General features: G+C 40.9%; 4 protein-coding genes and 1 long non-coding RNA gene across 5 annotated transcripts; 1 reads left to right on the plus strand and 4 right to left on the minus strand.

Moving 5' to 3' along the window:
* Positions 1-589: 589 nt before the first annotated feature.
* Positions 590-1,932, minus strand: LOC137093735 (serine/threonine-protein kinase pim-2-like). Its single transcript, XM_067458584.1, has 4 exons — positions 1,873-1,932; positions 1,372-1,750; positions 1,082-1,258; positions 590-967 (listed from the first exon to the last, which is right to left on the minus strand). The coding sequence occupies exons 1-4, from the start codon at positions 1,888-1,890 to the stop codon at positions 855-857; spliced, it is 687 nt and encodes a 228-aa protein (XP_067314685.1). The 5' UTR covers positions 1,891-1,932; the 3' UTR covers positions 590-854.
* LOC137093385 (uncharacterized) lies at positions 1,901-6,005 on the minus strand. Its single transcript, XM_067458195.1, has 5 exons — positions 5,726-6,005; positions 4,254-4,418; positions 3,926-4,084; positions 3,571-3,735; positions 1,901-1,923 (listed from the first exon to the last, which is right to left on the minus strand). Exons 1-5 carry the CDS (start codon positions 6,003-6,005, stop codon positions 1,901-1,903), a joined length of 792 nt encoding a protein of 263 aa, XP_067314296.1.
* Positions 6,006-9,341: 3,336 nt separating this feature from the next.
* On the minus strand, positions 9,342-9,926 carry LOC137093736 (uncharacterized). The gene is made up of 2 exons (XR_010908554.1): positions 9,834-9,926; positions 9,342-9,577 (listed from the first exon to the last, which is right to left on the minus strand). It is a non-coding gene; the product is annotated as an uncharacterized lncRNA (long non-coding RNA).
* Positions 9,927-11,369: 1,443 nt separating this feature from the next.
* On the plus strand, positions 11,370-18,101 carry LOC137094652 (protein CutA homolog). Its single transcript, XM_067460515.1, has 7 exons — positions 11,370-11,466; positions 14,009-14,051; positions 14,128-14,276; positions 15,705-15,764; positions 15,993-16,038; positions 16,939-16,988; positions 17,195-18,101. The coding sequence occupies exons 2-7, from the start codon at positions 14,022-14,024 to the stop codon at positions 17,292-17,294; spliced, it is 435 nt and encodes a 144-aa protein (XP_067316616.1). The 5' UTR covers positions 11,370-11,466; positions 14,009-14,021; the 3' UTR covers positions 17,295-18,101.
* A 5,553-nt stretch (positions 18,102-23,654) lies between these two features.
* Positions 23,655-24,953, minus strand: si:zfos-169g10.2 (somatostatin receptor type 5). The gene has a single exon (XM_067458196.1). It carries the CDS (start codon positions 24,951-24,953, stop codon positions 23,721-23,723), a length of 1,233 nt encoding a protein of 410 aa, XP_067314297.1. The 3' UTR covers positions 23,655-23,720.
* Between the last annotated feature and the right edge of the window lie 1,114 nt (positions 24,954-26,067).

Here is a 26,067-nt window from a genome sequence, read left to right on the forward strand (position 1 = left end):
AAACTGTTTTGTGATATTTACACAAAAATATATACATTTGACACAGGAAATTGCATTTTAAAAAAATCTATGGAATTTCAATGACACCCGGTGGCTATTTGTGGTACAGCGCCTAAACACAATCTAAACAATTTTTTTTTTGTGATATCAACTTCAAATTTGAAACACAAATTGATTAGACATACGGCTTTGATTTGATCGTAATTTTAGAGTACACATTATTTTGTAACATATATATTTTATATTAAATATCTAGTGCAGTATATTTGATTTACAGTACATTTAAACTTCCATAATTTTTTTTGAAGTGATTTCACTTGAGCAATACTCTGCTGACTGTCTTCTTTAAAATGAGACGCAACCATTTAAGTTTGGATAGTGAATTTTCATGTATATTTTCAAAAAGGGGGGTGACACTTAACAACAGTTTGTCACTGGGGCAGTGCCCTTAATAGGACATCTTTGTACAATTTTTACCACAAAAAGGTTCATAGTAGTACCTTAAACCCGGTACTACTATGAACCTTTTTGTGGTAAAATGGTACAAAGATGTCCTATTAAGGGCACTGCCCCAGTGACAAACTGTTGTCCCCCTAAAGGTACACTTCTGACACCTTATTTTTCTGTGTGTGTGTGTTTAGAAAGTCCTGTAACCACAGTCAGATGTAATAAAAAAAATGTTCTTGGGATGGAAAGGCCACTTGAGCCAATGGATGTGACAGGGAGTAGTTATCTGTTGCTCTCCATGTCTTACTCCATGACCTGAAACAAAAACAAATACAAATTAATTAGCATTATATTTCTAAATACATTACATTTAGAGCAAGTTTGGGATGATATGAAAAGACATTTGACTAAACAGTCTCTACTTTTAGTACCTTAAACCAGTCATGAAGCCGCATCTCCTCCAGAATAAGTCTCTGCTGTGGATCAGGCTGGAGAGAAGCACGGATCATCTGGCAGCATTCTGTACACAAAGATGACAGACATCTGATTATTCGCTCATACTGTACACTTTTTTTGGAATGATCTAGAATTTAGTAAGTCCCTCTTTGTTTAAAAATAAAAATAAAGATCTTACCTTGTGACAAGTCAGGTGTGGACCAGTCGTTCTCATGGATCATGTGCAAGTCGTGGCATGAGGGAGAATACCCACACACCATTACAAACAAAAGGATTCCTAGTGACCACACTGTCGCCGGCTTTGCATGGTACCTGCCATCGGCCGTGTACTCTGGCGGACAGTAGACGTCTGTGCCTGGAAGGAGGTTTTGTATGACGTTTAATACATTACCACAGCATGCTGAGAATATATAGGATGTGTTTCAGTGAGCTAATTCACCCACTAGCAAAACAGTTCATAATACATACCTTTGAAGGTCACATAGCCAGCCTCTGTAATGAGCGCACCACACCCGAAGTCAATCATTTTGACTTCCAAGGTGTCCTTGTTTATAAGCAGGTTCTCCAGTTTTATATCTCGATGGAATACGCCACGCTCACAGCAAATGTTAGCGCCGTAAATTACCTGTCGCATGACCTGCCGTGCTGTTCCCTCATCGAGAAATCCTCCGTGGAACTTCATGAACCCAAACATGTCCATGTAAGACAAGGGGCGCTCCAATATCATGATGTAATGATCCGGGTCGTCCTGCCATTCAAGCAGTTTAATAATCTGCGGCACACTGGGGCCCTTATTTGCCATGAATGTCAGGCCGATCTCCATTGGGAGGCGTTTGGGATGACCAGGCTAAAATAAAGAACATAATGGTTAGATGGAGGTGCTTTTCCAGATTAATATGAATATAAGATTAGTTATAAATTGAAAACATTGAGTGAGAAGCGATAATAAAGAGAGCACAATCTACTCACAACTGTGATATATGGCATATGTGGTGTCTTATCTGCAATTTTCACTGCCACCTAATTAACAAAACAAAGAATAATTTATGCACAGGGTTTATATTATTGCAGTAATGAATCGTAAATATGGAAGGTTAAGGGGCAGTGAAACACTCAGTTTCAGTCAATCTCATGTCAATCTTGAGTACCTATAGAGTAGTATTGATTCCTTCATATCTCCAAAAAGTCTTTAGTTTTATTATTTTTATAAAAGAAATATGGGCTGTACCGAGTCTTTCCGAGAAAAACCGAGCGGCTGGAGGCGTATCGAGTGGGCGGAGCTAAAGAATGACGATCGCAAAGCGGTGACGTCCTCAAGCGTGGAGAAGAAAACGTTACTCTAAATCAGATTCAGCTAATGCAGATAATGATCCAGAATCATTCTGAGGCTGAAATAAACTGAACAGGAGAAGCAGCAGCAGCAGGACGTCCGTCTCTGTGGTATGGACTGTATTTAGTGGCCTGTCAACATTTGTGTGTCTTTACTCGCAGTTTATGAGGACATGATTCGGTTTATGGACTATTGTATGCGACTAAACCTTAGCAGTAGCAAGCAGAACGGTTTTGCACGTCAGACTAGTGTAACGTTATACAGAGAACAACAATGGAGTCCGTTAGCGATCGTGAGAACCTCTCCTAGGTTTATGTTTAGGTGGTTTTACTATAATCAAACTGACACCTATAGTGGTCAACTAAACAAATGTATTTAAACACACACCATAGATCGCATGCTCCATTGATAAATTAACTAACGTTATACACGATCGTGTCGTTTACTGATGTTTACTCACGCGACGATAGCCGACAGCACAGACATCTGAAGCAGTTTAACTCACCGGCTGCTTCCAAAGCAGGACCGAACCTTTATCGCTGGGACCGCTCCGTCAGAAACACACTTCTTTGGTATGATTTGGTGAAGTCCTGACAGCAGTGACCGTGGAGATCCACTTTGAGACGCGACTGAAGCGATGTTGTGAAGCTTCCCGTCATTTCTGCGTTCAAATCGGTTCAAATGCAGCGCTGCCTTCCCAGAATGCTGTGCTGAAGCGCTGAAGTCGCTCGACGTCACCCATAGGAATAAAGTGGAGCGCGGCGCGGACTATAACGACAGAAGTGTTCACGGACGACTGGATCTGCAGCTGAGAGTGTGTATGGGCGTGCGTTTCCTCTCTCGCTCTAGTCACGCGCGCGCGCCCTACCGGGAGAAGAGCCCGTACGGCCCATACAAGGACCTTCCGCTCTATTAACGTCAAGCCGACCCATACTCGAAAAAAACTCTCCGAAACTTGTGAGAAACCGGAAGGAGTATTTTTGACACAGAAATACTCCATCAAACGTCCAACATTAGTTTTTGAAACTTTGTCTATGTTTAGGATGGGAATCCAAGTCTTTAACAGTGGAAAGCTCAGTGTGCATGAAACAGCATTTCACCGCCCCTTTAAGCAAAAAAAAAGAAAGAAAAAGAAACCTTAAGGCCATCCTTGCAGCGTGTACCAGCATACACAGAGCCAAATCCTCCTTTGCCCAGCATGTGTCCAAATTCATATCGCCAGCAAATGTGGCCTATTAAATGATAAGCAATTGTAAATAGCAATATATATATATATTTAAAAGTATTTTATAATTTATAAAAACATTTCCAAATTCTCATATATTTATTATTTTTACCATTGTCCAGCTCCTCCGTGCCGTCATCTTCAGCCGAACTAGCTGGAGTGTCGACCTCCTGAGGTTGGAGGATGTCCTGCTCCAGCGGTTCCTCATTGAGGACTTCAGAGGCTTGAGCTTCTCCAATGTTATTGATCTCAGAAGTCTGATCTAAAGTAGGCAATTCTAATAATTTGAAAAGAAATTAGATACATAATATTAATTAAATGTTGCTTCTTCATTTAGGTTGATTTTTCACATCTCTAAATAATGTAAATTAATTTGTTTGTGAATTAAAATGACACATAATAAAGCTTTGTATTCTCAACAACTGGGAATGTGTATTTTATGTTTTAAATTATGCCAATAAACTTACCCAGTTCCAGATCTTCCATGCTGTCATCTTCAGCTGAACTAACTGAAGAGTCATCCTCCTGAGGTTGGAGGACGTCCTGCTCCAGCTGTTCCTCAGCAGAAGAGGCTGGAGCTTCTTGAAGATCACACATCTCCACAATGTGCTGTAGAGACTCCTGACCTAAAGGGGGGAATACCAATAATATAAATAAAATATTGCAAATATTTCATTTGGGGGCATTTTTGAAAAGATTAACCATCTCCAAACTATGTAAATGGTTTTGTTTCTGAATTAAGCTATTCCCAACAAGGAATGTAGGATGTGTGTGTTTTGATGGCAATGACCGTACCCTTGTCCAGCTCTTTAATGCTGCCATCTTCAAGCAAACTGATTGGAGCGTCAGCGTCCTGAGGTTGGATGACGTCCTGCTCCAGCTGTTCCTCAGCAGATGAGAGGACTTCAGAGGCTGGAGCTTCTTGATGATCACAGATCTCTACAAGCTGTAGAGTGTGATCTAAAGAGTGGTATATTAATAACATCAATCAAATATAAAATGATGAATACAAATTCTGAAACAATTAAATAATTATTTAAACAATGTGACTAATTCTAAATTCAGTTTTCGAGATATTGATTAATATTGTTTTGGTAATGACACACATGAAGATCCAGTGCTATCTTAGTGCTATTGAGATGTACTTTAGGGTAGACCGAGTACAGTTGGTACACTTTGTGCTTTTTCAGTTACCACACCAAAACTGAGGTCTGAAAATAAGTGTTTTTTCATTTGACATTTCCTTTACTTTCCTACTAAAATATTAATAATTCTTAACATCCATAAGTGGGTCATATTTGCCACAATTAGCTCATTAACACAATAAGCATTTTCGTTCCAACTGTACCCATGTTGGGTACCCGAGTACAGTTGAGACACCCATCCGTAATGCTGTAAAACTGCCCAACCCATTCATTTTTTTTTTTAAATACCTTTAAAATGATTTCCATTCAGTATTTTATTTGATTATTTATCAATAATAAATTGCCATTTGCAGATTATTTTGCTTATTTTAAGCAAAAACTATAGGGAAAAAAATGTAAATCCCAAAACAAGACTGATTTTTACTAGTCTAGTAAATACTTCTTACTTTATTTATTTTTTTATTTAATGTTTTTGATGTTTGGACTCGAAATAAGACGAAAATACTATAAGAAAAGCATTTCATCGTGCAACTAAATTGCACAATTGATACGCTGCGTCTCAACTGTACCCCGCTGACCACCTTGGACATCTCTCCATATTTTACGACTGCCTTACACGACACACAGTCATGCAATATGCCAGTTTTCAGAGCACAGATTAAGGTTTAAGAAAATGTAAGTTAACGTTAAGAGTCATGGATGAGAAGCTATTCAATGTGGAAGAGCTGTGGTGAAATAAAAAATTGACCTTAGAAAAAAAACTTTCATCTCTTCGGACTGGAGAAGCGCACAGACTTCAAATTTTCCACGATTGAAGAGGACACTAATAGTCATGTGCGAAGCAAATATCACAGATCAGACTTGTTGTGCAAGCAAGTTATTTGAGGTGTCTCAAATGTACTGATGTTACCTGATCAAGACCCAAAGTAAGAGGATGGCAAGCTAACGTTACTCAACACGACACGGCATGCACACGGGGGCTCCTTATGTACTTAATTTGTACTTTTCATTTTAGTTAAAGTTCTAGTAATCTAAAATCTTGAATTTGAATGAATTGGGTGAGTGATTATCCTATTTATTATAAGAAAACAATATTTTATCACCATAGCCTATGTGATTTACCATCAGTAACTCTCCGGTATGATCCTGCCTCACTCTGATACAGCTCCTCGGCCTGCGCCAGGTGGTATTTTCCAGTTCTTTTGCGAAAAGGGTTGAATTTAAAGGATTTCCAAAACTTCGATTTCTCCTTACTCCCTTTATCAATCTCAAGAGCACCACTAGGCGTCTCATCGAGCCGATGCGGATGGTTCTCTGCCGTGGTGGTGCTGTAGCTGAGCAGTACACACTGTTCATGCTCCACATAAGTCGCTTTCTTTCGTCGTGAACTTAGTTGTCCCATGATTAAACAGTTTTTCACTCTAAAATCAGAAAAGGATACTACACTTCAACCGACAAAATGAGCAAGTGAGTTTCAACAACAGGGAACGTCATATTCTATTCTGTGACGTCACGGCATTAAGACCGCTTGCCCTGGTCAGTTTGAATGATAACACTCGATCATAATGATTGGAGTTTGTCGCTTAAATACCTGATGGTTTTGGAGTCCAATACTTAAAATGCAATTGATAACCCTGAATCGGTCTATTGCACTGATGTTAACTGATTCTCTGAGGTAGGCCTACAGTAGGATCCATAGGCTAGATCTATTCAATCAATGTCTGATATAAAAAATAATGCCTGGAAATTAACAACATCTTAAAAGGTCACGGAAATGGGAAAAAGTAAACATTTCATATTATATAATCCATTTTAGACAGCTTTTTGTAAGGACAATCTTCATAAAAAAAGATTGCAAAATAACCCTTCGAGAAATCGCAAACGACTGGAAGAGACGCCATTTCGGGGGAAATAAACGTGAAAAATCCCGTTATAGGCTACTTATTTCCCCCCGATGTACATTTAAGCTGACAAAGGATTTGCAAATATGTTAACGTAGAAAAAGATTATATTGTTATGATGGGGACTGTAGTCTTTACCACGAATCATTCAGCGCCATTATGTGGGAAATAAGTTGAAATAACGTGTTCTGAAGTTGTCAACTACAGTATATTCCATCAGTGATCATCATTGGAACTCACTGGCTGTATTTATTGGTTAAGTTAATGTTAAAAACACATTCCGGGAACTCGTCTGTTTCGCACTATTGTCCGCGATTTTACCTGTGGTGTAAACCCCATAAATAGATCAATTCAACAAAAAGTTGCAAACTTGATGATTCATTAACGCCTGTTTGCATTGACACCCATTAAAAACTTAATCTGCTACTTCTTTTAGCTAAATTTAGTGTTCTTAAATGTACATTAGTAGGAAATAAGCCTTTGATTAACATTTTAAAATCAAAAGTTCAACAATAGCCTACCTAAACATAGCAATGCTTAAAAAATAAGAAAGCTCTAAAATGTGTTTCCATTTTCACATTTTTATTTAAGTTTGTCAATTTACTGAATTGTGTGTGTATATACAGGTCCTTCTCAAAGAATTAGCATATTGTGATAAAGTTTATTATTTTCCATAATGTAATGATAAAAATTAAACTTTCATATATTTTAGACTCATTGCACACCAACTGAAATATTTCAGGTCTTTTATTGTTTTAATACTGATGATTTTGGCATACAGCTCATGAAAACCCAAAATTCCTATCTCAAAAAATGAGCATATTTCATCCGACCAATAAAAGAAAAGTGTTTTTAATACAAAAAAAGTAAACCTTCAAATAATGATGTTCAGTTCTGCACTCAACACTTGGCCGGGAATCCTTTAGCAGAAATGACTGCTTCAGTGCGGCGTGGAGGCGATCAGCCTGTGGCTCTGCTGAGGTGTTCTGGAGGCCCAGGATGCTTCGATAGCGGCCTTAAGCTCATCCAGAGTGTTGGGTCTCGCGTCTCTCAACTTTCTCTTCACAATATCCCACAGATTCTCTACGGGGTTCAGGTCAGGAGAGTTGAGCACAGTAATACCATGGTCAGTAAACCATTGACCAGTGGTTTTGGCACTGTGAGCAGGTGCCAGGTCGTGCTGAAAAAACAAATCTTCATCTCCATAAAGCTTTTCAGTAGATGGCAGCAGGAAGTGCTCCAAAATCTCCTGATAGCGAGCTGCAGTGACCCTGCCCTTGATAAAACACAGTGGACCAACACCAGCAGCTGACATGGCACCCCAGACCATCACTGACTGTGGGGACTTGACACTGGACTTCAGGCATTTGGGCATTTCCTTCTCCCCAGTCTTCCTCCAGACTCTGGCACCTTGATTTCCCAATGACATGCAAAATTTGCTTTCATCCGAGAAAAGTACTTTGGCCCACTGAGCAACAGTCCAGTGCTGCTTCTCTGTAAGTGTCTTGCCCTGGGGAATGCGGCACCTGTAGCCCATTTCCTGCACACGCCTGTGCACGGTGGCTCTGGATGTTTCTACTCCAGACTCAGTCCACTGCTTCCGCAGGTCCCCCAAGGTCTGGAATCGGTCCTTCTCCACAATCTTCCTCAGGGTCCGCTCTCCTCTTCTCGTTGTGCAGCGTCACTTTTTCCTTCCCACAGACTTCCCACTGAGGTGCGTTGATACAGCACTCTGGGAACAGCCTATTCGTTCAGAAATGTCTTTCTGTGTCTTCCCCTCTCGCTTGAGGGTGTCAATGATGGCCTTCTGGACAGCAGTCAGGTCGGCAGTCTTACCCATGATTGCGGTTTTGAGTAATGAACCAGGCTGGGAGTTTTTAAAAGCCTCAGGAATCTTTTGCAGGTGTTTAGAGTTAATTAGTTGATTCAGATGATTAGGTTAATAGCTCGTTTAGAGAACCGCTTCATGATATGCTAATTTTTTGAGATAGGAATTTTGGGTTTTCATGAGCTGTATGCCAAAATCATCAGTATTAAAACAATAAAAGACCTGAAATATTTCAGTTGGTGTGCAATGAATCTAAAATATATGAAAGTTTAACTTTTATCATTACATTATGGAAAATAATGAACTTTATCACAATATGCTAATTTTTTGAGAAGGACCTGTGTGTGACCATCAGTCACAGGATTTAAGAGCTGTGCTGCCATCTGCTGGAGACACACTGATACTGCAGCTGGACATCTCAATCATGGACAAAATAAAGGGTTAGTTCAGCCAAAAATGAGATGTCTGTCATTAACTCCTCTCCCTAATGTCGCTCCACACCCGTAAGACCTCCGTTCAATAAAGATTCAAACGGTTATTAATCAGTGTATTGATTCATGATTCGGATCGCCAATGTCACGTGATTTGACACGCGATCCGAATCATGAATCGATTCGCTGATTCATAACCGTTTGAATCTTTATTTGAGGATTGAACACAAACCCGGAAGAGAAGCCAATGCTGAATAAAGTCGTAGTTTTTGTTATTTTTGGACCCAAATGTATTTTGGATGCTTCGAGAGACTCTAATTAACCCACTGATGTCTCATATGGACTACTGTGATGATGTTTTTATTCCCTTTCTGGACATGGACAGTATAGTGTGCATACACTTGCATACGCTCTCGGACTAAATATAAAATATCTTAAACTGTGTGTGAAGATGAACAGAGGTCTTACGGGTGTGGAGCGACATTAGGGAGAGTTAATGACACATTACATTTTTGGGTGAACTAACCCTTTAATAAAAAAAACATGGTCCCATATTAACAAAGGCCTCCAGCATGATGGATGATTATGCAACAATTTATTACATCAAAGTAACAATGGTATACAGAACTCATTCATACAACACAAGTCAAATATACTGTACATAAGACAAATATATTCTTGTTGAAGACCCTCGAGCTTTTCAAGAACGGAAGATTCAACGAGTCCGACTCTGAGGCGTTTGGATCATGTGGGGAGTCGACTCCAAAAGATTCGATTCCACGACTGAGAAAGACCACGAGCCGCTCACAAGCACCTGAGAAAACAGGACAGAATTGATCAATAAATGAGAACGGCTATTATAAGTCTTCCATACCATCACAACTGAACGTCTGTCAGACAGTAATAGTTTTATCTAAGGTCAGAAGAGATTAATCGAGCTCAGACTGAGATCAGCACTGCTTTCTTCACTCTCTGTGCGGCGCATGCGCACGTCAGTTTGCGCAGTGGACTAGTCATCACTGATCACACACACATTACACGAGAAAAATGTTTATTTTGAGATGTTTTACCTCAGTTTACCTTTGGCGGGAACTCGGCGGTCTCTCACGCGGCTCCTCTCCGTTCGCGCGCCGGAAGCCACACCAGCTGAACTGTGACGCAACTTCCGTCAACAGCACAGTTTACGACGTGCTCTTACTTTATGATTTTTTTAAAATACGAATTATTCTTGTTTTTTGGGGCTTTCTAAATAACACACGCTTATATTAAAATACGGCTGAGATTGATTGAATAAAAAAAAAAAAAAAAAAAAAAAACAAAGCTGAAAATGAACGTCAGCGCTGCCAGAGATATTGTTATGATGGGGACTGTAGTCTTTACCACGAATCATTCAGCGCCATTATGTTGGAAAAAAATTGAAATAACGTGTTCTGAAGTTGTCAACTACAGTATATTCCATCAGTGATCATCATTGGAACTCACTGGCTATCTTTATTGGTTATAAGTTAATGTTAAAAACACATTCCAGGAACTCGACTGTTGTGTGGTGTAAACCCCATAAAGAGATAAATTCAACAAAAAGAGTGTTTAGTCGCAAACTTGATGATTCATTAACGCCTGTTTGCATTGACATTCATTAAACACTTAATTTGCTACTCCTTTTAGCTAAATTTAGTATTCTTAAATGTAGATTTGGAGGAAATTAGCCTTTGATTATTATTTTAAAAATCAAAAGTTCAACAATACCTAAACACATTGCAATGCTTAAAAATAAGAAAGCTGTAAAATGTTTCCATTTTCACATTTTTATTTAAGTTTATCAATTTGTTAATTAATATACTAAATTGTATATATATATATATATATATATATATATATATATATATATATATATATATATATATATATATATGTACATCCTGCATAAATGAATATATACATAATTAAATGTGCGAGGAAATATATAAAATGAATGTTGGGGAAAATAAAGAAAAATGTTAAGCTAAACTGAAGTTGTCTTTTTCTTCTTTCTTTCAGCTTAGCAGTTCCTTTAAAAACTGTATTTATTTGACTTAACATTAGTTTTATTTATTTAATTATTTATCTTCTCGCACATTTAATTATTTAGGCCTATTTATTTATTTAGGCCAGAATGTGTGTATTTATGTCATCAAAGCAAAGGAATGCAGGAAGTGCTGCACAGGGTGTAAAATCTCGATGCTCTTTGGTTGTGTAGGATTGTTAAGTCTAAATGCAAAAGTAGTCCAAGGCACTCGATGGGTGTATTGAGAAAGTTAAAAAGCCTTTATTTTTTCATGGCTTAAACATTTAAAAATTGGTGACAGATACACCTACGCGTTGCGGCTTGTGCACCTAAGCCGCAACGCGTAGGTGTATCTGTCACCAATTTTTAAATGTGTGTATTTATGTATTTATTTATGCATTTATTTGCACATTTATTTATGTAAAATTTTGTAGACTGTGTTTATTTGCGTATTTATAGGTAAATCCTTCATACCCCTTGACTGTAGGTTTAACTTTAAAATCAATTAAACATAAATAAATAAATGAAAACCGGACTTTTGTCGCTTCTGAAGGGAACAGCTTTTTTTGTGCCGACTTCGGAGTCTCTCTTTACAGCGGCTCTGGCACTGCTTCTGTGCGACACTCGCGGCGCTTTACGGCAGAGACTGTGGTTGTGAGGTGAGCGCGACATGCTTATTTTCTTCATTAAGCAGCGGATAAGCGTTCTTCTAATGACTTATATAGTGAAGAAGTGAACGTTAAACGCACATCAGTTCTGCTTGAGCTCAGTGTTCATTCAGATGGATGTTAAAGGAACAACATAAACATCTGTCACTATTTATTCACTGCTGTTAGTGTTTTCTCCAACTCTTTTCCATACAAAACTCAACGTAACTAATTAAAGCAGCGTAATAATTTTGTGTGGCTCTTTATGGTATTTGTTTGTCCTTTTGGAGCTTAACAGACACACGAACTGTTGTTGTATAGAAAAAAAGCTTAGGTTTTGAACTACCAGATGCAGTTAAAGGTGCAGTGTGTAATATTTAGAAGGAGCTATTTATAGAAATGCAATATAATAAACATAACTATGTTTTCAGTGGAGTATAAAGACCGTATGTAATGAAGCGTTATGTTTTTATTATCTTAGAATGAGCCGTTTCTATCAACACACACCCCTTACAGTGAAGCCACCGCCCTGTTTCTACAGTAGCCCTAAAGGGACAAACTAGTGCTAGCTACTCTCTGCTGTCTCATACCCCTTTTCCACCAGAATGAACCGAGTGCTAGTTCAGAGCCCGTGCTAATGTGAGTTCTAAGTGGTTCGACTTGAGAGCCTTTATGAACCGGTTTGGCTTTCCACATGTAAGAGAGCCACCGCAGAGCTAGGTCTTACGTCACTGTATACGTCTCATCTTTCTCGCTAGCGTTTTAGCAATGCTAGCGAGGCAGCGGGAAATACAAACACACCAGGCTTGTTTGAGATGCATCGGCGCTGCTCAGACCGATCCGTTTATGATATTAAAATACCTCGTGAGCGATTCAAAAGCATAAGGGGTCGTTGGCGCTCGCTCTACTTTGATGTCATACGCAATCAGTCTGCACAGCGCGCGCCGATGCATCTCGAACAAGCCTTCCCTCAGTGGCTCATGGCTTTATGATCCTACATCAGCATTAAAACGCCGCAAATCCAACGCATTTGTGCAGCTCTCCATGATTTGTACAGACGGAGATTACAATCCAGCAGCTGTTAGCTTGATTAGCTGCTATTGAAAAAATGGCGGTCACAGGTTTGTGTTCATCTTGTTGATCACGGTAACGCCGCCCCCAGCCGGTGACGCAAGCGGTTCTTACTTCTAGCCCAGCAATGTTTTGGTGTTACTTAAGAACCACTTTTCCTGGCTCGGAGCTGGTGCTTGGGCTGTGGAAACACAAAGAACCGATTTGAAACCAGCACTGCCTTGGTGGAAAAGGGGTATCAGACAAACACATCTTTTTCCTGTGTGGGCCACCGGAGCTTCTCTATGTGCTTCGAAAGGAGGGGTGAGTGATTGCAATTCACAACTTCACCACTAGATGTCGCTTAAGTTAACACACTGCACCTTTAAATAAATAGCTCTGAGCAGCAATTATCGCGGTTCCGGCGCTTTAATCAAATGCGTAAAAGGTATCGTGTTTAATTTAGCAAGCCTGTAACCACTCATAGATGGAAAAGATAATTTACAGCCAAAACAGGCAATTAACTAAGGAACTTGTTTTAAAGCTTTTTCAGTTATCGAGGTTGAGCCAAAAACCTCGGACTAGTTCACGAAAGTTATATTAATTGATATTTAACAAACGATTGGATTGACTGTGACGGTCCTAGAGGCACAGTTGCTCTGAATATCATATGAAATGAATGTTATGAGCGTGTGCGAAAAATCACGTGATATACAATCCTTACGCACGTGAAAAAGGCGAAGGCCTCTAGAGCCGTGAGTCCAACAGGCCGAGCGAGTTTCGTTCCGATCGCCTCCATTAATCTCGTCTGACAGCCGCTCGAACTTCATTTCGTGTTTCACGAGATAAGCGACGGCACTTTGGACGAGGACTTTGCGTGCCAGTTTTCAAGTCAAGTGGACTGAATGTTAGCTATAGCCATGTTTGTGTTTTAATTTTTTTATTTTATAGCGCCACCAAGTGGCCAGTTATTACATCCTTTTTCATGTGACCACAGACTGAGGGCGTACACGTGTACGGAGTTTGGTGAAATTATCTCATTCTGATCAAGACGGATAGCCGTTTAAGAAAAGTGGCCACACCCACTTCGAACGTTTTGGCGTCCTGTCGCCGACGCAAATCGAAATTTTGACCTTTTTTGGACTAATTATTGACAATCAGATTCCATTCTATGCGTCTTGAACCAAGGATTACAATGATGTGAGTCTGTGCCAAACGGTTTAGGAGTTATGCGCCAATGCACACTTTTGAGCGCTGTAGCGCCCCCTTCAGGCCGATTGTGATGAGCTTTGGTGTCGTTGTAGTTGCTGTGAGTACAACCATCCCTCAAAGTTTCAAGTCTCTACGACTTACGGTTCGGTCTGCCCGAACACTGAGAACGCTTATCCTTGGAAAATATAACAATGACAATAGAGTTTTAGCGCTACACTATTGGACACCTCAAATGGCCGTCTCATGATTTTAAAGCGTTTTCAATCTGTCCTCTGTTGCTTTACCTGCACAGGTGAGGAGATTTGATGCGAGGAGCGCTGAGGCTTTTCTGTCTGGTGAGTGTTTGTGTGTTAACGTCACTAGTGTGTGTTCACAATGCTCATCTGTGTGTGTGTGTGTGTGTGTGTTCAGACGGTTCTCTCGGGTGTTTTGATGCTGCCGGTGTTAAGGTGGATTGGATTGCGTGCGTTCTCAATGGCAACACAAACCTACTCATCTGGCACTCATTCGGCAGCCTTCGTCACCTGCCCAAACGACACGGTGGCCAAAGAGCTGGCCAGGTACAGCAGAGCACCAAACACACGCCTTGACTGTGTCAAGAATATAGCTGGGTCATTCAATGTCAAATCTTATGAAACTTATGAGTCACATTGGGGTCTCAATATCTATGGGCCTGAACTGGATACATTGCCAAAAGAAAAGTTCATGTGAAGACTATTGTTTTTAGTTCTTATTTTTAATAACAACGATAAGTTAAAATAACAATAATAATCATCCACCCCTAGTTCAGGAATCTTTGCTTATCTGGATGTTCTTGGTGCTCAGTTTTAGGTTAATATAACTATATATTACCAAGGCAAACAAAGAGTTTTTGGTATTTAAATATTTGCATTACATTTTTTGTTTGTTTACATTGATGTTAAAATGATATTGTCAAATTTGGGACATACAACGCTGCTGGTCACTTTCAGAAGTTGTAGCGACGCTTTCTTTTCCCAGAAAGAATGTGAAACACATAAATGGTATCATTCAATAATTTTTCGTAAATATAATTTAAATAGATTTTACACACTAATAGCAATAATGTATCTCATATCGAATATCGCATTATTTAAAAAGGTTTTGCATATTGCATTTTTCTTCAATATCGCACAGCCCTAATGAGAATCTAGAAGGATATTTAAGATATCATGAATACTTTTACAGTATAGAGTTACAGGCATGACTACTTCAGAAAAACTATATTTATGGCAATCAGATAGAAATTAATTGAGCTGTTAGAAATAAATGACATGCTTTTCTAGTTTAAACATCATTTGTTGTTCAGATAGTCTGAAAAATATTATGCAAAGTCACCCGTTTTGACCACTAAAATGTGTGTAATTGACCGGTTTGCTCACGGAGCCGCATTGAGATCTCCATATCTCTGGCATTGAACCATCGAGGGCCTTTAAAATGAGAACACCAAAAGAAAAGTTTGTTGAGAATAGGAATCCAGAAGGATGTTAAGATATCTTTAATATTTCTTGAGTTACAGGCTTGCAAACTTGAGGTAAAACCACACAAGAAGTGCTTTTTCCCCATGTTTGAGCGCTCACCGTTGGCATATAATGACACACAGATTAATAAAGTCATCAGATTTCACTAATAGATCTGCCCATCTGTGATAATAAAATAATAAAGATGCCATCTTTCTAAAGTCATCTTTATACCGCTGGAGTTTGGCTCCATACATCGGTGACATTTCATATTCTGGCTTTCTTCATGATTTATGTTTGTCTTTGTATGGAAAAAAATTGAACGCTTGGAAAGGTCAAATAAATATTTTATCAGTTTTCTGTGCAAATGAACATATAATGATTTTCGCTCAAATGTAACGATAAACGGCTATATTGATCATCATAGGTTTTACTATACTATAAAAACGTCTTAGTGCTGATGGGTGTTTAATAATCTGTGTGTGTGTGTTTGTTTGCATGAAATCTCAGAGGAATAGTGGAGAAGAAGCTGGCGGCGTGTGTGAACATCATCCCGCAGATCACATCTGTGTGAGTATGAGCCGTGTGTGTGAATGAGAGTGTGTGAGTGTGTTCTGAGTCTGTGTGTGTGTGTGTGTGTGTGTGTGTGTGTGTGTGTGTGTGTGTGTGTGTGATGGGTTGGTTTAGGGGCAGTGGATAGAAAATACGGTTTGTACAGAATAATAACCATTACTCCTATGAAATGTCCCCACGTTTCACAAAAACAAACGTGTGTGTGTGTGTGTGTGTGTGTTGCAGGTATGAGTGGCAGGGGAAGATCGAGGAGGACGCTGAAGTTCTGCTGGTGAGTTTAATGCTTGTTTGATCAGTTTCATGCATCATATATTCATCTTTATTAATGTTTCATTTTTATTATTAAAGCAAAATTCAATAAGGTCGGCCCCATTAATCTGTTCTATTAGAGAAACCAGAGACCACAAGAACACACTCACACACACGTGTGTTTATAATGAGACGCACAACTCATGTACAGCTGATTGTGTTTCTGCCATGGAGTAAAAGATAAAAAAGGTTACAGTGACTACAACTTTTTTTGGGGGGGGGATTTTATATATTTTAAATATTTATATTTTTAATTTAGAATTGACATTTTATATTAAAAAAGTTTTTTATTTATATTTTAAATTCAGAATTTATATTTTATATTTATTTTAAATTCAGAATTTGGATTTTACATTTATATATATTTATTTTAAATTCAGAGTTAAGACTAATTTTTTTAAATACTTTTTATATTTATATTTTAAAGTCAGAATTTATATTTTCTATTTTTTCTATTTATTTTAAAATCAGAATTTATTTTATGTTTTTTAAATAATTGTTATATTTTAAATTCAGAATTTATATTTTATTTTTTATATTTATTTTAAATAATACAAAATTTAAAATGATTTGTATATTTACATGCAGAATTGAGATTTATATATATATATATATATATATATATATATATATATTTATTATTATTATTTTTTTTCATTTATTTATTTTAAAATGTATTTATTTTTTTCCTTTATCTCTTCACTTCCTTTATCCGGTCATCTTTAGACGAACACACAAATGAGAAGAATCTGTCGATTCACAAACATTAACATTTATGTAAACACAATAATAGTGAACATTCATTGTTTGTCCTTCCAGTATCAAATGCATGCGATACCAAGTTTTCTTGACATTTTTTCAGATGATAAAGACGAGGAGTTCAAAGGTCCCTGATCTGGCTGAATATGTCCGGTATCGTCAAATCTTTCTCTGCATGCAGAACCCAAAATAATGCTTCAGCTTTCATCTAAAACTAACTGTGTGTGTGTGTGTGTGTGTGTGTCTGTGTGTGTGTCTGTGCGTGTGTGTGTGTCTGTGTGTGTGTGTGTCTGTGCGTGTGTGTGTGTGTGTGTGTGTGTGTGTGTGTGTGTGTGTGTCTGTGTGTGTGTGTCCTGCAGCTCGAACCACCCGTATGAAGTGGCCGAGGTCATCAGTTTACCCATCGAGCAGGGAAACCCGCCGTACCTGAAATGGATCGGAGACGTTGTGCCAGAATGAGAACTATAGTTTATAATGTCTTAAAGGGTTAGTTCAGCCAAAAATGAAATGTCTGTCATTAACTCCTCCCCCTAATGTCGCTCCACACCCGTAAGACCTCCGTTCATCTTCACACACAGTTTAAGATATTTTATATTTAGTCTGAGAGCGTATGCAAGTGTATGCACACTATACTGTCCATGTCCAGAAAGGGAATAAAAACATCATCACAGTAGTCCATATGAGACATCAGTGGGTTAATTAGAGTCTCTTGAAGCATCCAAAATACATTTGGGTCCAAAAACGGTTATGAATTAGCGTATCAATTCATGATTCGTTTCTGAATCACGAATCGATTCGCTGATTCATAACCGTTTGAATCTTTATTTGAGGATTGAACACAAACGCGGAAGAGAAGCCAATGCTGAATAAAGTCGTAGTTTTTGTTATTTTTGGACCCAAATGTATTTTGGATGCTTCAAGAGACTCTAATTAACCCACTGATGTCTCATATGGACTACTGTGATGATGTTTTTATTCCCTTTCTGGACATGGACAGTATAGTGTGCATACACTTGCATACGCTCTCGGACTAAATATAAAATATCTTAAACTGTGTGTGAAGATGAACGGAGGTCTTACGGGTGTGGAGCGACATTAGGGAGAGGAGTTAATGACAGACATTTCATTTCTGGGTGAACTAATGCTTTAATCTCACTGCTGTTCACAAAACTGACATTACACCAGCAGGAAGTGAGATCTAAACACTGTGAAGCGTTTGTTATAAATGAGCAGTTTCTTCGATCCGTACTAAAATGTCAAAATCAATGCATGTGTTTGTGTCTTATTATTTTCATTTGTATTCCTTGAGGATTACACAGTGTGTGTGTGTGTCGTCATTAGACTACCTGACCCCACTTTAAACACGACTAATGAACCGTCGGGGATGAGTTATTGATCAGGAGGAGTGAAAAGCACTTTATTCTGTGAGCAGAAAGTCATTTATACCACAGAAATGACACCAGGGACCAATCACAATCGAGTATTCCAGAGGAGTAATAATGCACAATGATTTAAGATGCATCACATGGTCACACACACACTTACACACACACACGATCGACCCGTAATAATCCCCTCAACAGGAAACAATGTAAACTCTTGCGTTATCTCAGTTGCATTCAAAAATACCTTTTGAGTTTTACGTCTTATGAACGTGCATGTTTATTTATTTACATATCATCTTATGAACTGTTTATTACTGTTATATTATAAAATATTTGCTTAGCTTTCTTTTTAGATCTCGTCAGTCTCTTCTGCTCACAAACATGAGTCAATCTGATAAAAAATGCAGTAAAAATTGTGCAATATTGTGATGATTTAAAGGAATATATAGTAAAGTGTGATTTATTCCTGTAATCAAAGCTGAGTTTATCATCATTCCTCCAGTCTTCAGTGCCTCATGATCCTTCACTGATCATTCTCAGATGAGGAGCTGATCATCAACACATTTATGATTATTATCAGCTCATCTTTCTGAGGAAACCGTCTTACATTTTATTTCTCAGGATTCTTTGATGAGTAGAAAGTTCAAAAGAACAGCATTTATTAGAAATATAATCTTTTGTAATATTATATATGTGACTTTAGATCAATTTAATGCATCCTTGATGAATAAAAGTATTAATTTCTTTATGGGGCCATGGGTAATGTCCTCATATTTCACCCTCTCCTGTAATACCTGTGTCATACCCATGGCATTATACACATTTGGGTCCTCATATGCCACAAAAACATGCCCACACACACACACACACACACACACACACACACACACAACCCAGCTGACCCCAAACTTGTGTCATCAAAGACAAAAACGGCAATTATACATTATCGCAGTTTTGTTTTCGTAATACATGTAATCCACTGATTATTTAGTGAATCAGATTGCAACGCTTATGGTGTGAATGCTTCGCCAACCATTCCTACATATTCAGGTCTTTAGAGACCCGGATCTATATCTAACACTGGATCTCTACCAGTCGGCGAAAATATATAAAACTCCTGATATTAGAGGAACAATTACAGAAGAATCAAATAAAGCTTGTTTTGTTCTTGTGGAGCTTGTAAGGGCTCAGTTTGAGACGTTTTATCTCATCATCACTGTCCTCGTCAGAGCTCATCTCAGCACATTCAGCATCTGGATCATATTCGCCATCTCTAACCTATTCTCAAAACTATAATTTTCCTATAACTAAAATATAGTTAAAACTATAACTAATAATCTTCAAAGTCAATATTTTGGTCGCTGATAGCTTCTTCACCAGATCCTCCATCAGTAATATCTGATTGCGTTCAGTACAGTAAATCTCAGAGCCACTTCATGTGTTTGCTGATGATTCTTCCTCTTCTTTTGTTTCCTGCCTGCTGTGACTATGAGTGTAATGTCACTTCATCAGTGCGGATCAGCTTGTGGAATAAAGATGAACCTCACTTATTCAGTCATCGACGATTCAATTATTGTTGTGAAATACATTAATATACCTCAGGGCTACTAAAAAGGTCTAACTTTTTTTTAAATGAATGAGGTTATGAATGATGTCTCGGGTCATCTAAGACCAGAGGTGTGTGTTTAAGGGTTAAACAGAACTTTTAGAATCTGAAACCAGATTGAGGAAAATTGGTGCATGTAAACATACTGATATTTCCAGTTCCCTGCTCAATGAATTACAATGAAGTGCCCCTATTAGGGCATTTTGGCATTTGAAAGCTTCCTGTGTTTTTTTGGGAGTCCCCAACAACAGGTTTACAATCATGCAAAGTCAAAAACACTTTCATTGTTTCGATTGGTCAGATGACCCGGTCGGTTGGGATTGGTCAGATGACCCGGTCGGTTGCAATTTGTCAGATGACCCAGTCAGTTGGAATTGGTCGATTAGTCGATTGCGATTGGTTAGGATTGGTCAAATGACCCAGTCGGTTGGGATTGGTCAAATGACCCAGTCGGTTGGGATTGGTCAGATGATCCAGTCGGTTGGGATTGTGGGATTGGTCAGATGACCCAGTCGGTTGGGATTGGTTGGGATTGGTCAAATGACCTGGTCGGTTGCGATTGGTTTGGATTGGTCAGATGACCCAGTCGGTTGGGATTGGTCAGATGACCCAGTCGGTTGGGATTGGTCAAATGACCCGGTTGGTTGGGATTGGTCAGATGACCCAGTCGGTTGCGATTGTTTGGGATTGGTCAGATGACCCAGTCGGTTGGGATTGGTCAAATGACCCGGTCGGTTGGGATTGGTCAGATGACCCAGTCGGTTGCGATTGGTTGGGATTGGTCAAATGACCCAGTCGGTTGGGATTGGTCAAATGACCCAGTCGGTTGCGATTGGTTGGGATTGGTCAGATGACCCAGTGGGTTGGGATTGGTCAGATGACCCGGTCGGTTGGGATTGGTCAGATGACCCAGTCTGTTGCGATTGGTTGGGATTGGTCAGATGACCCGGTCGGTTGGGATTGGTCAGATGACCCAGTCAGTTGCAATTTGTCAGATGACCCAGTCGGTTGGAATTGGTCGATTAGTCGATTGCGATTGGTTAGGATTGGTCAAATGACCCAGTCGGTTGAGATTGGTTGGGATTGGTCAGATGACCCAGTCGGTTGCGATTGGTTGCGATTGGTCAGATGACCCAGTCAGTTGGGATTGGTCAAATGAACCGGTCGGTTGGGATTGGTTGGGATTGTTCAGATGACCCGGTCGGTTGGGATTGGTCAGATGACCCAGTCAGTTGCGATTGGTTGGGATTGGTCAGATGACCCGGTCGGTTGCGATTGGTTGGGATTGTTCAGATGACCCGGTCGGTTGCGATTGGTCAGATGACCCAGTCGGTTGGAATTGGTTGGGATTGGTCAGATGACCCGGTTGGTTGGAATTGGTCAGATGACCAGGTCGGTTGCGATTGGTGAGATTGGTCAGATGACCCGGTCGGTTGGAATTGGTCGATTAGTCGATTGCGATTGGTTAGGATTGGTCAAATGACCCAGTCGGTTGAGATTGGTTGGGATTGGTCAGATGACCCAGTCGGTTGGGATTGGTCAAATGACCCAGTCGGTTGAGATTGGTTGGGATTGGTCAGATGATCCAGTCGGTTGGAATTGTGGGATTGGTCAGATGACCCAGTCGGTTGGGATTGGTTGGGATTGGTCAAATGACCTGGTCGGTTGCGATTGGTTTGGATTGGTCAGATGACCCAGTCGGTTGGGATTGGTCAGATGACCCAGTCGGTTGGGATTGGTCAAATGACCCGGTCGGTTGGGATTGGTCAGATGACCCAATCGGTTGGGATTGGTCAGATGACCCAGTCGGTTGGGATTGGTCAAATGACCCGGTTGGTTGGGATTGGTCAGATGACCCAGTCGGTTGCGATTGGTTGGGATTGGTCAGATGACCCAGTCGGTTGGGATTGGTCAAATGACCCGGTCGGTTGGGATTGGTCAGATGACCCAGTCGGTTGCGATTGGTTGGGATTGGTCAAATGACCCAGTCGGTTGGGATTGGTCAAATGACCCAGTCGGTTGCGATTGGTTGGGATTGGTCAGATGACCCAGTCGGTTGCGATTGGTTGGGATTGGTCAGATGACCCAGTGGGTTGGGATTGGTCAGATGACCCGGTCGGTTGGGATTGGTCAGATGACCCAGTCTGTTGCGATTGGTTGGGATTGGTCAGATGACCCGGTCGGTTGGGATTGGTCAGATGACCCAGTCAGTTGCAATTTGTCAGATGACCCAGTCGGTGGGAATTGGTCGATTAGTCGATTGCGATTGGTTAGGATTGGTCAAATGACCCAGTCGGTTGAGATTGGTTGGGATTGGTCAGATGACCCAGTCGGTTGCGATTGGTTGCGATTGGTCAGATGACCCAGTCAGTTGGGATTGGTCAAATGAACCGGTCGGTTGGGATTGGTTGGGATTGTTCAGATGACCCGGTCGGTTGGGATTGGTCAGATGACCCAGTCAGTTGCGATTGGTTGGGATTGGTCAGATGACCCGGTCAGTTGCGATTGGTTGGGATTGGTCAGATGACCCGGTCGGTTGTGATTGGTTGGGATTGTTCAGATGACCCGGTCGGTTGCGATTGGTCAGATGACCCAGTCGGTTGGAATTGGTTGGGATTGGTCAGATGACCCGGTTGGTTGGAATTGGTCAGATGACCAGGTCGGTTGCGATTGGTGAGATTGGTCAGATGACCCGGTCGGTTGGAATTGGGATTGGTCAGATGGCCCAGTCAGTTGGGATTGGTTGGGATTGGTCAGATGACCCAGTGGGTTGGGATTGGTCAGATGACCCGGTCGGTTGGGATTGGTCAGATGACCCAGTCTGTTGCGATCGGTTGGGATTGGTCAGATGACCCGGTCGGTTGGAATTGGGATTGGTCAGATGGCCCAGTCAGTTGGGATTGGTTGGGATTGGTCAGATGACCCAGTCAGTTGGGATTGGTCAGATGACCCGGTCAGTTGCGATTGGTTGGGATTGAGCAGATGACCCAGTCAGTTGGGATTGATCAGATGACCCAGTCGGTTGCGATTGGTTGGGATTGGTCAAATGACCCAGTCGGTTGGAATTGGTCCAATGACCGAGTCGGTTGGGATTGGTCAGATGACCCAGTCGGTTGGGATTGGTCAGATGACCCAGTCGGTTGGGATTGGCCAGATGACACAGTCGGTTGAGATTGGTCAGATGACCCAATCAGTTGCGATTGGTCAGATGACCCGGTCGGTTGGGATTGGTGAGATTGGTCAGATGACCCGGTCGGTTGGAATTGGGATTGGTCAGATGGCCCAGTCAGTTGGGATTGGTTGGGATTGGTCAGATGACCCAGTGGGTTGGGATTGGTCAGATGACCCGGTCGGTTGGGATTGGTCAGATGACCCAGTCTGTTGCGATCGGTTGGGATTGGTCAGATGACCCGGTCGGTTGGAATTGGGATTGGTCAGATGGCCCAGTCAGTTGGGATTGGTTGGGATTGGTCAGATGACCCAGTCAGTTGGGATTGGTCAGATGACCCGGTCAGTTGCGATTGGTTGGGATTGAGCAGATGACCCAGTCAGTTGGGATTGATCAGATGACCCAGTCGGTTGCGATTGGTTGGGATTGGTCAAATGACCCAGTCGGTTGGAATTGGTCCAATGACCGAGTCGGTTGGGATTGGTCAGATGACCCAGTCGGTTGGGATTGGTCAGATGACCCAGTCGGTTGGGATTGGCCAGATGACACAGTCGGTTGAGATTGGTCAGATGACCCAATCAGTTGCGATTGGTCAGATGACCCGGTCGGTTGGGATTGGTCGACTGCGTGCAGCACATGAATGAAAACATCCATTAAAACCCAAAGTTTTAAATCTGCATGTGCACCTAAATAAATTTGCGATAAAAACTCTTAATCCATTCACACTACAAGCAGCTGATCTCCAGGACCGAGCATTTGTCCCTGCTGTTCTCCGACATGTGTGATATTCGCGGCTCCACGCGGTTTAGGCTTGAGCGTTCGTTTCGCCCATCCACGTTCTCATCGCATCCATTCTGGAGTTCGTTTTCTTCGATTTCGGTCACTTTTAGATGCTCCTCCGGCTCCAATTCTCTTCGAATCTCTTCCAATGGTAACGCAACCATTCCCGTTCCCAGATTCTGGTCGTGGTTTTCCACACGCCTGGACGATCGACACAAGGCTTTCCGGAATCCTCTTTTAAAGTTATCTGACAAGACGCCGTACAAAATGGGATTAGCGCAACTGTTGGCGTAGGAAAGAACCACGACGAAATAATACAGGCCTCTGAACTCTCCAGGAAGGAGAACGAGTAGATTAACGATGTTCAAGACGTAAAACGGGAGCCAGCAGAATACAAACACAGCCACGACGATTACAACCATGCGTGTGATTTTACGTTCTGACTTCCTGCGACGAATTGACGTGGATCGGACTCTTCGTCCAGAGCTGCGCACCTTGACCACGATCAGAAGGTAGCATAAGATTATGACCGTCAGCGGGCCGAAGAACCCAACAGTTGCCGTGTATATAATAAACGCCGCTTTCCAAACTTCGGCCGGCTCAGGCCACACGATGCTGCAATTCCCGTCATCCTGCAAAACCCCAGCGAACACCACCACCGGCAAAACCACCACGAAAGAAACGGCCCATACGGTTGCATTCACAGCCTTTGCCACATGAGGCTGGCGCCACCTACAGGAGCGGAGCGGATGCACAACAGCCAGATATCGGTCGATGCTCATCACCGTAAGGCAGAAGATGCTTGTAAACTGGTTAATGGCATCCACCGTCATAACCAGGCGACACATTAGGGATCCGAAGGGCCACGATAGCAGGCCGTTCTGCACGGCGAGAAACGGCAAACCCAGCATGAAGAGTTCGTCTGCGATGGCCAGATTGAGAATGTAAATATTGGTCACCGACTCCGCCTGGGAATATCGCAGCACGATGTGGATGACGAGAGTGTTTCCGACCAGACCGACGACACACACAGCGATGTAGATGATAGGGATGAGGATGCCTGCGACGCCATAATCCACCGCACCGCTATCGGTCCAGTTCTTGCTCGGAAACGACGTGTTACTCCACACTGATGATTCTGTTGCGGAGGGATGAGATTCAATTCGACGAACCTCCATCGTTATAAGAGCGAATCAACAGCTGCCCATTGGATCTATGAGAGAGAGAGAGAGAGAGAGAGAGAGAGAGAGAGAGAGAGAGAGAGAAAGAGAGAGAGAGAGAGAGAGAGAGAGAGAGAGACACTAACTTTTAACACCCTTTTAATTTTCACCATTTTTCAAAACATTACAAACCTAATATACAAAACACCTAATGATGCTCACAAGAACATACATTATCAGTTTGTTTATAATATGCAAACTCAATAGCAACCCTAAATTCTACCAGTGATTTAAAAAGAGACAATAAATCAACATCTTGACCAGCATTTTTATATTGATGTGTTTTCAGGATTGCTAACTTGGCTTGACCCATTAAAAATTTTTTCACACAATGTTCACGCAACCAAAAATAAAATGGGTATTTGTAAAAGAAAATCCTAAATTCATAATTAGTCTTTCCAAAAGTACAAAAAGTATACCCAGCCATGAACACTCACAAAATAAATGAAATACGGTATCAGAAGCATTACAAAAAGAACATTCAGGTAAAAACGTTTAATTTAATTTGGGTCATTAATGTAGTAGATCCATGGGCGTTGAAACCATTGTGTGTGTGTGGGACGAGACCCGCCTACTTTTTACGACCAATGATATCGAACCCACTCCCTTTTATCGTCTTTAATTCAACACATGTCTGTTTACCCCTAACCGAGAAACACTTTTAGAGATTGCCAAGACGTGACCAACTGGGCGGCAACGTCATCAGAACGTAAAGAATTATGGGTATGTTTGGCCAGTTTACATTGCCTGACATGTTCTGGCATGAAAATAATAAAAAATAGAGAGAAAAACTGAATATAATCACTCAAAATGCAGCTACTAATACAAACAAAACCTCTCTGGTTAAATAGAAGAGCTTAATTTCGTTCGTTTGTTAAATAAGAGACGATCTGACGCTCGTTACCGCTGTTATCAGTGACGCGGATCTCTCGTGCATACTGTGCAGTCTTCACACAGATGAGCGCTTTAATCTATCGCTTAACGCCGCTGCGTAGATTTTCTATTTGTTCTGGTGAAATCAGGAAATATAATTCACAAAAATTGTCCCTGCTCGATGTACAACGTGATGATA

The sequence above is a fragment of the Pseudorasbora parva genome, chromosome 12 (assembly GCF_024679245.1).
Source record: "Pseudorasbora parva isolate DD20220531a chromosome 12, ASM2467924v1, whole genome shotgun sequence".
Lineage (NCBI taxonomy): Eukaryota > Metazoa > Chordata > Actinopteri > Cypriniformes > Gobionidae > Pseudorasbora > Pseudorasbora parva.

What these genes read in the sequence shown, in the direction of transcription:
- LOC137093735 (XM_067458584.1), bottom strand. An exon ending in TGGCTATGTGACCTTCAAAG is followed by an intron (nt 1,259 to 1,371) that starts GTATGTATTATG and finishes ACCTCCTTCCAG; the next exon opens with GCACAGACGTCTACTGTCCG. An exon ending in CACACCTGACTTGTCACAAG is followed by an intron (nt 968 to 1,081) that starts GTAAGATCTTTA and finishes CTTTGTGTACAG; the next exon opens with AATGCTGCCAGATGATCCGT.
- LOC137093385 (XM_067458195.1), bottom strand. Translation starts at nt 6,005, where the DNA reads ATGGGACAACTAAGTTCACGACGAAAGAAAGCGACTTATGTGGAGCAT. An exon ending in ATACCGGAGAGTTACTGATG is followed by an intron (nt 4,419 to 5,725) that starts GTAAATCACATA and finishes ACCACTCTTTAG; the next exon opens with ATCACACTCTACAGCTTGTA. An exon ending in CATTAAAGAGCTGGACAAGG is followed by an intron (nt 4,085 to 4,253) that starts GTACGGTCATTG and finishes TCCCCCCTTTAG; the next exon opens with GTCAGGAGTCTCTACAGCAC.
- LOC137094652 (XM_067460515.1), top strand. Translation starts at nt 14,022, where the DNA reads ATGCGAGGAGCGCTGAGGCTTTTCTGTCTG. An exon ending in CGCTGAGGCTTTTCTGTCTG is followed by an intron (nt 14,052 to 14,127) that starts GTGAGTGTTTGT and finishes GTGTGTGTTCAG; the next exon opens with ACGGTTCTCTCGGGTGTTTT. An exon ending in GTGGCCAAAGAGCTGGCCAG is followed by an intron (nt 14,277 to 15,704) that starts GTACAGCAGAGC and finishes ATGAAATCTCAG; the next exon opens with AGGAATAGTGGAGAAGAAGC.
- si:zfos-169g10.2 (XM_067458196.1), bottom strand. Translation starts at nt 24,953, where the DNA reads ATGGAGGTTCGTCGAATTGAATCTCATCCCTCCGCAACAGAATCATCA.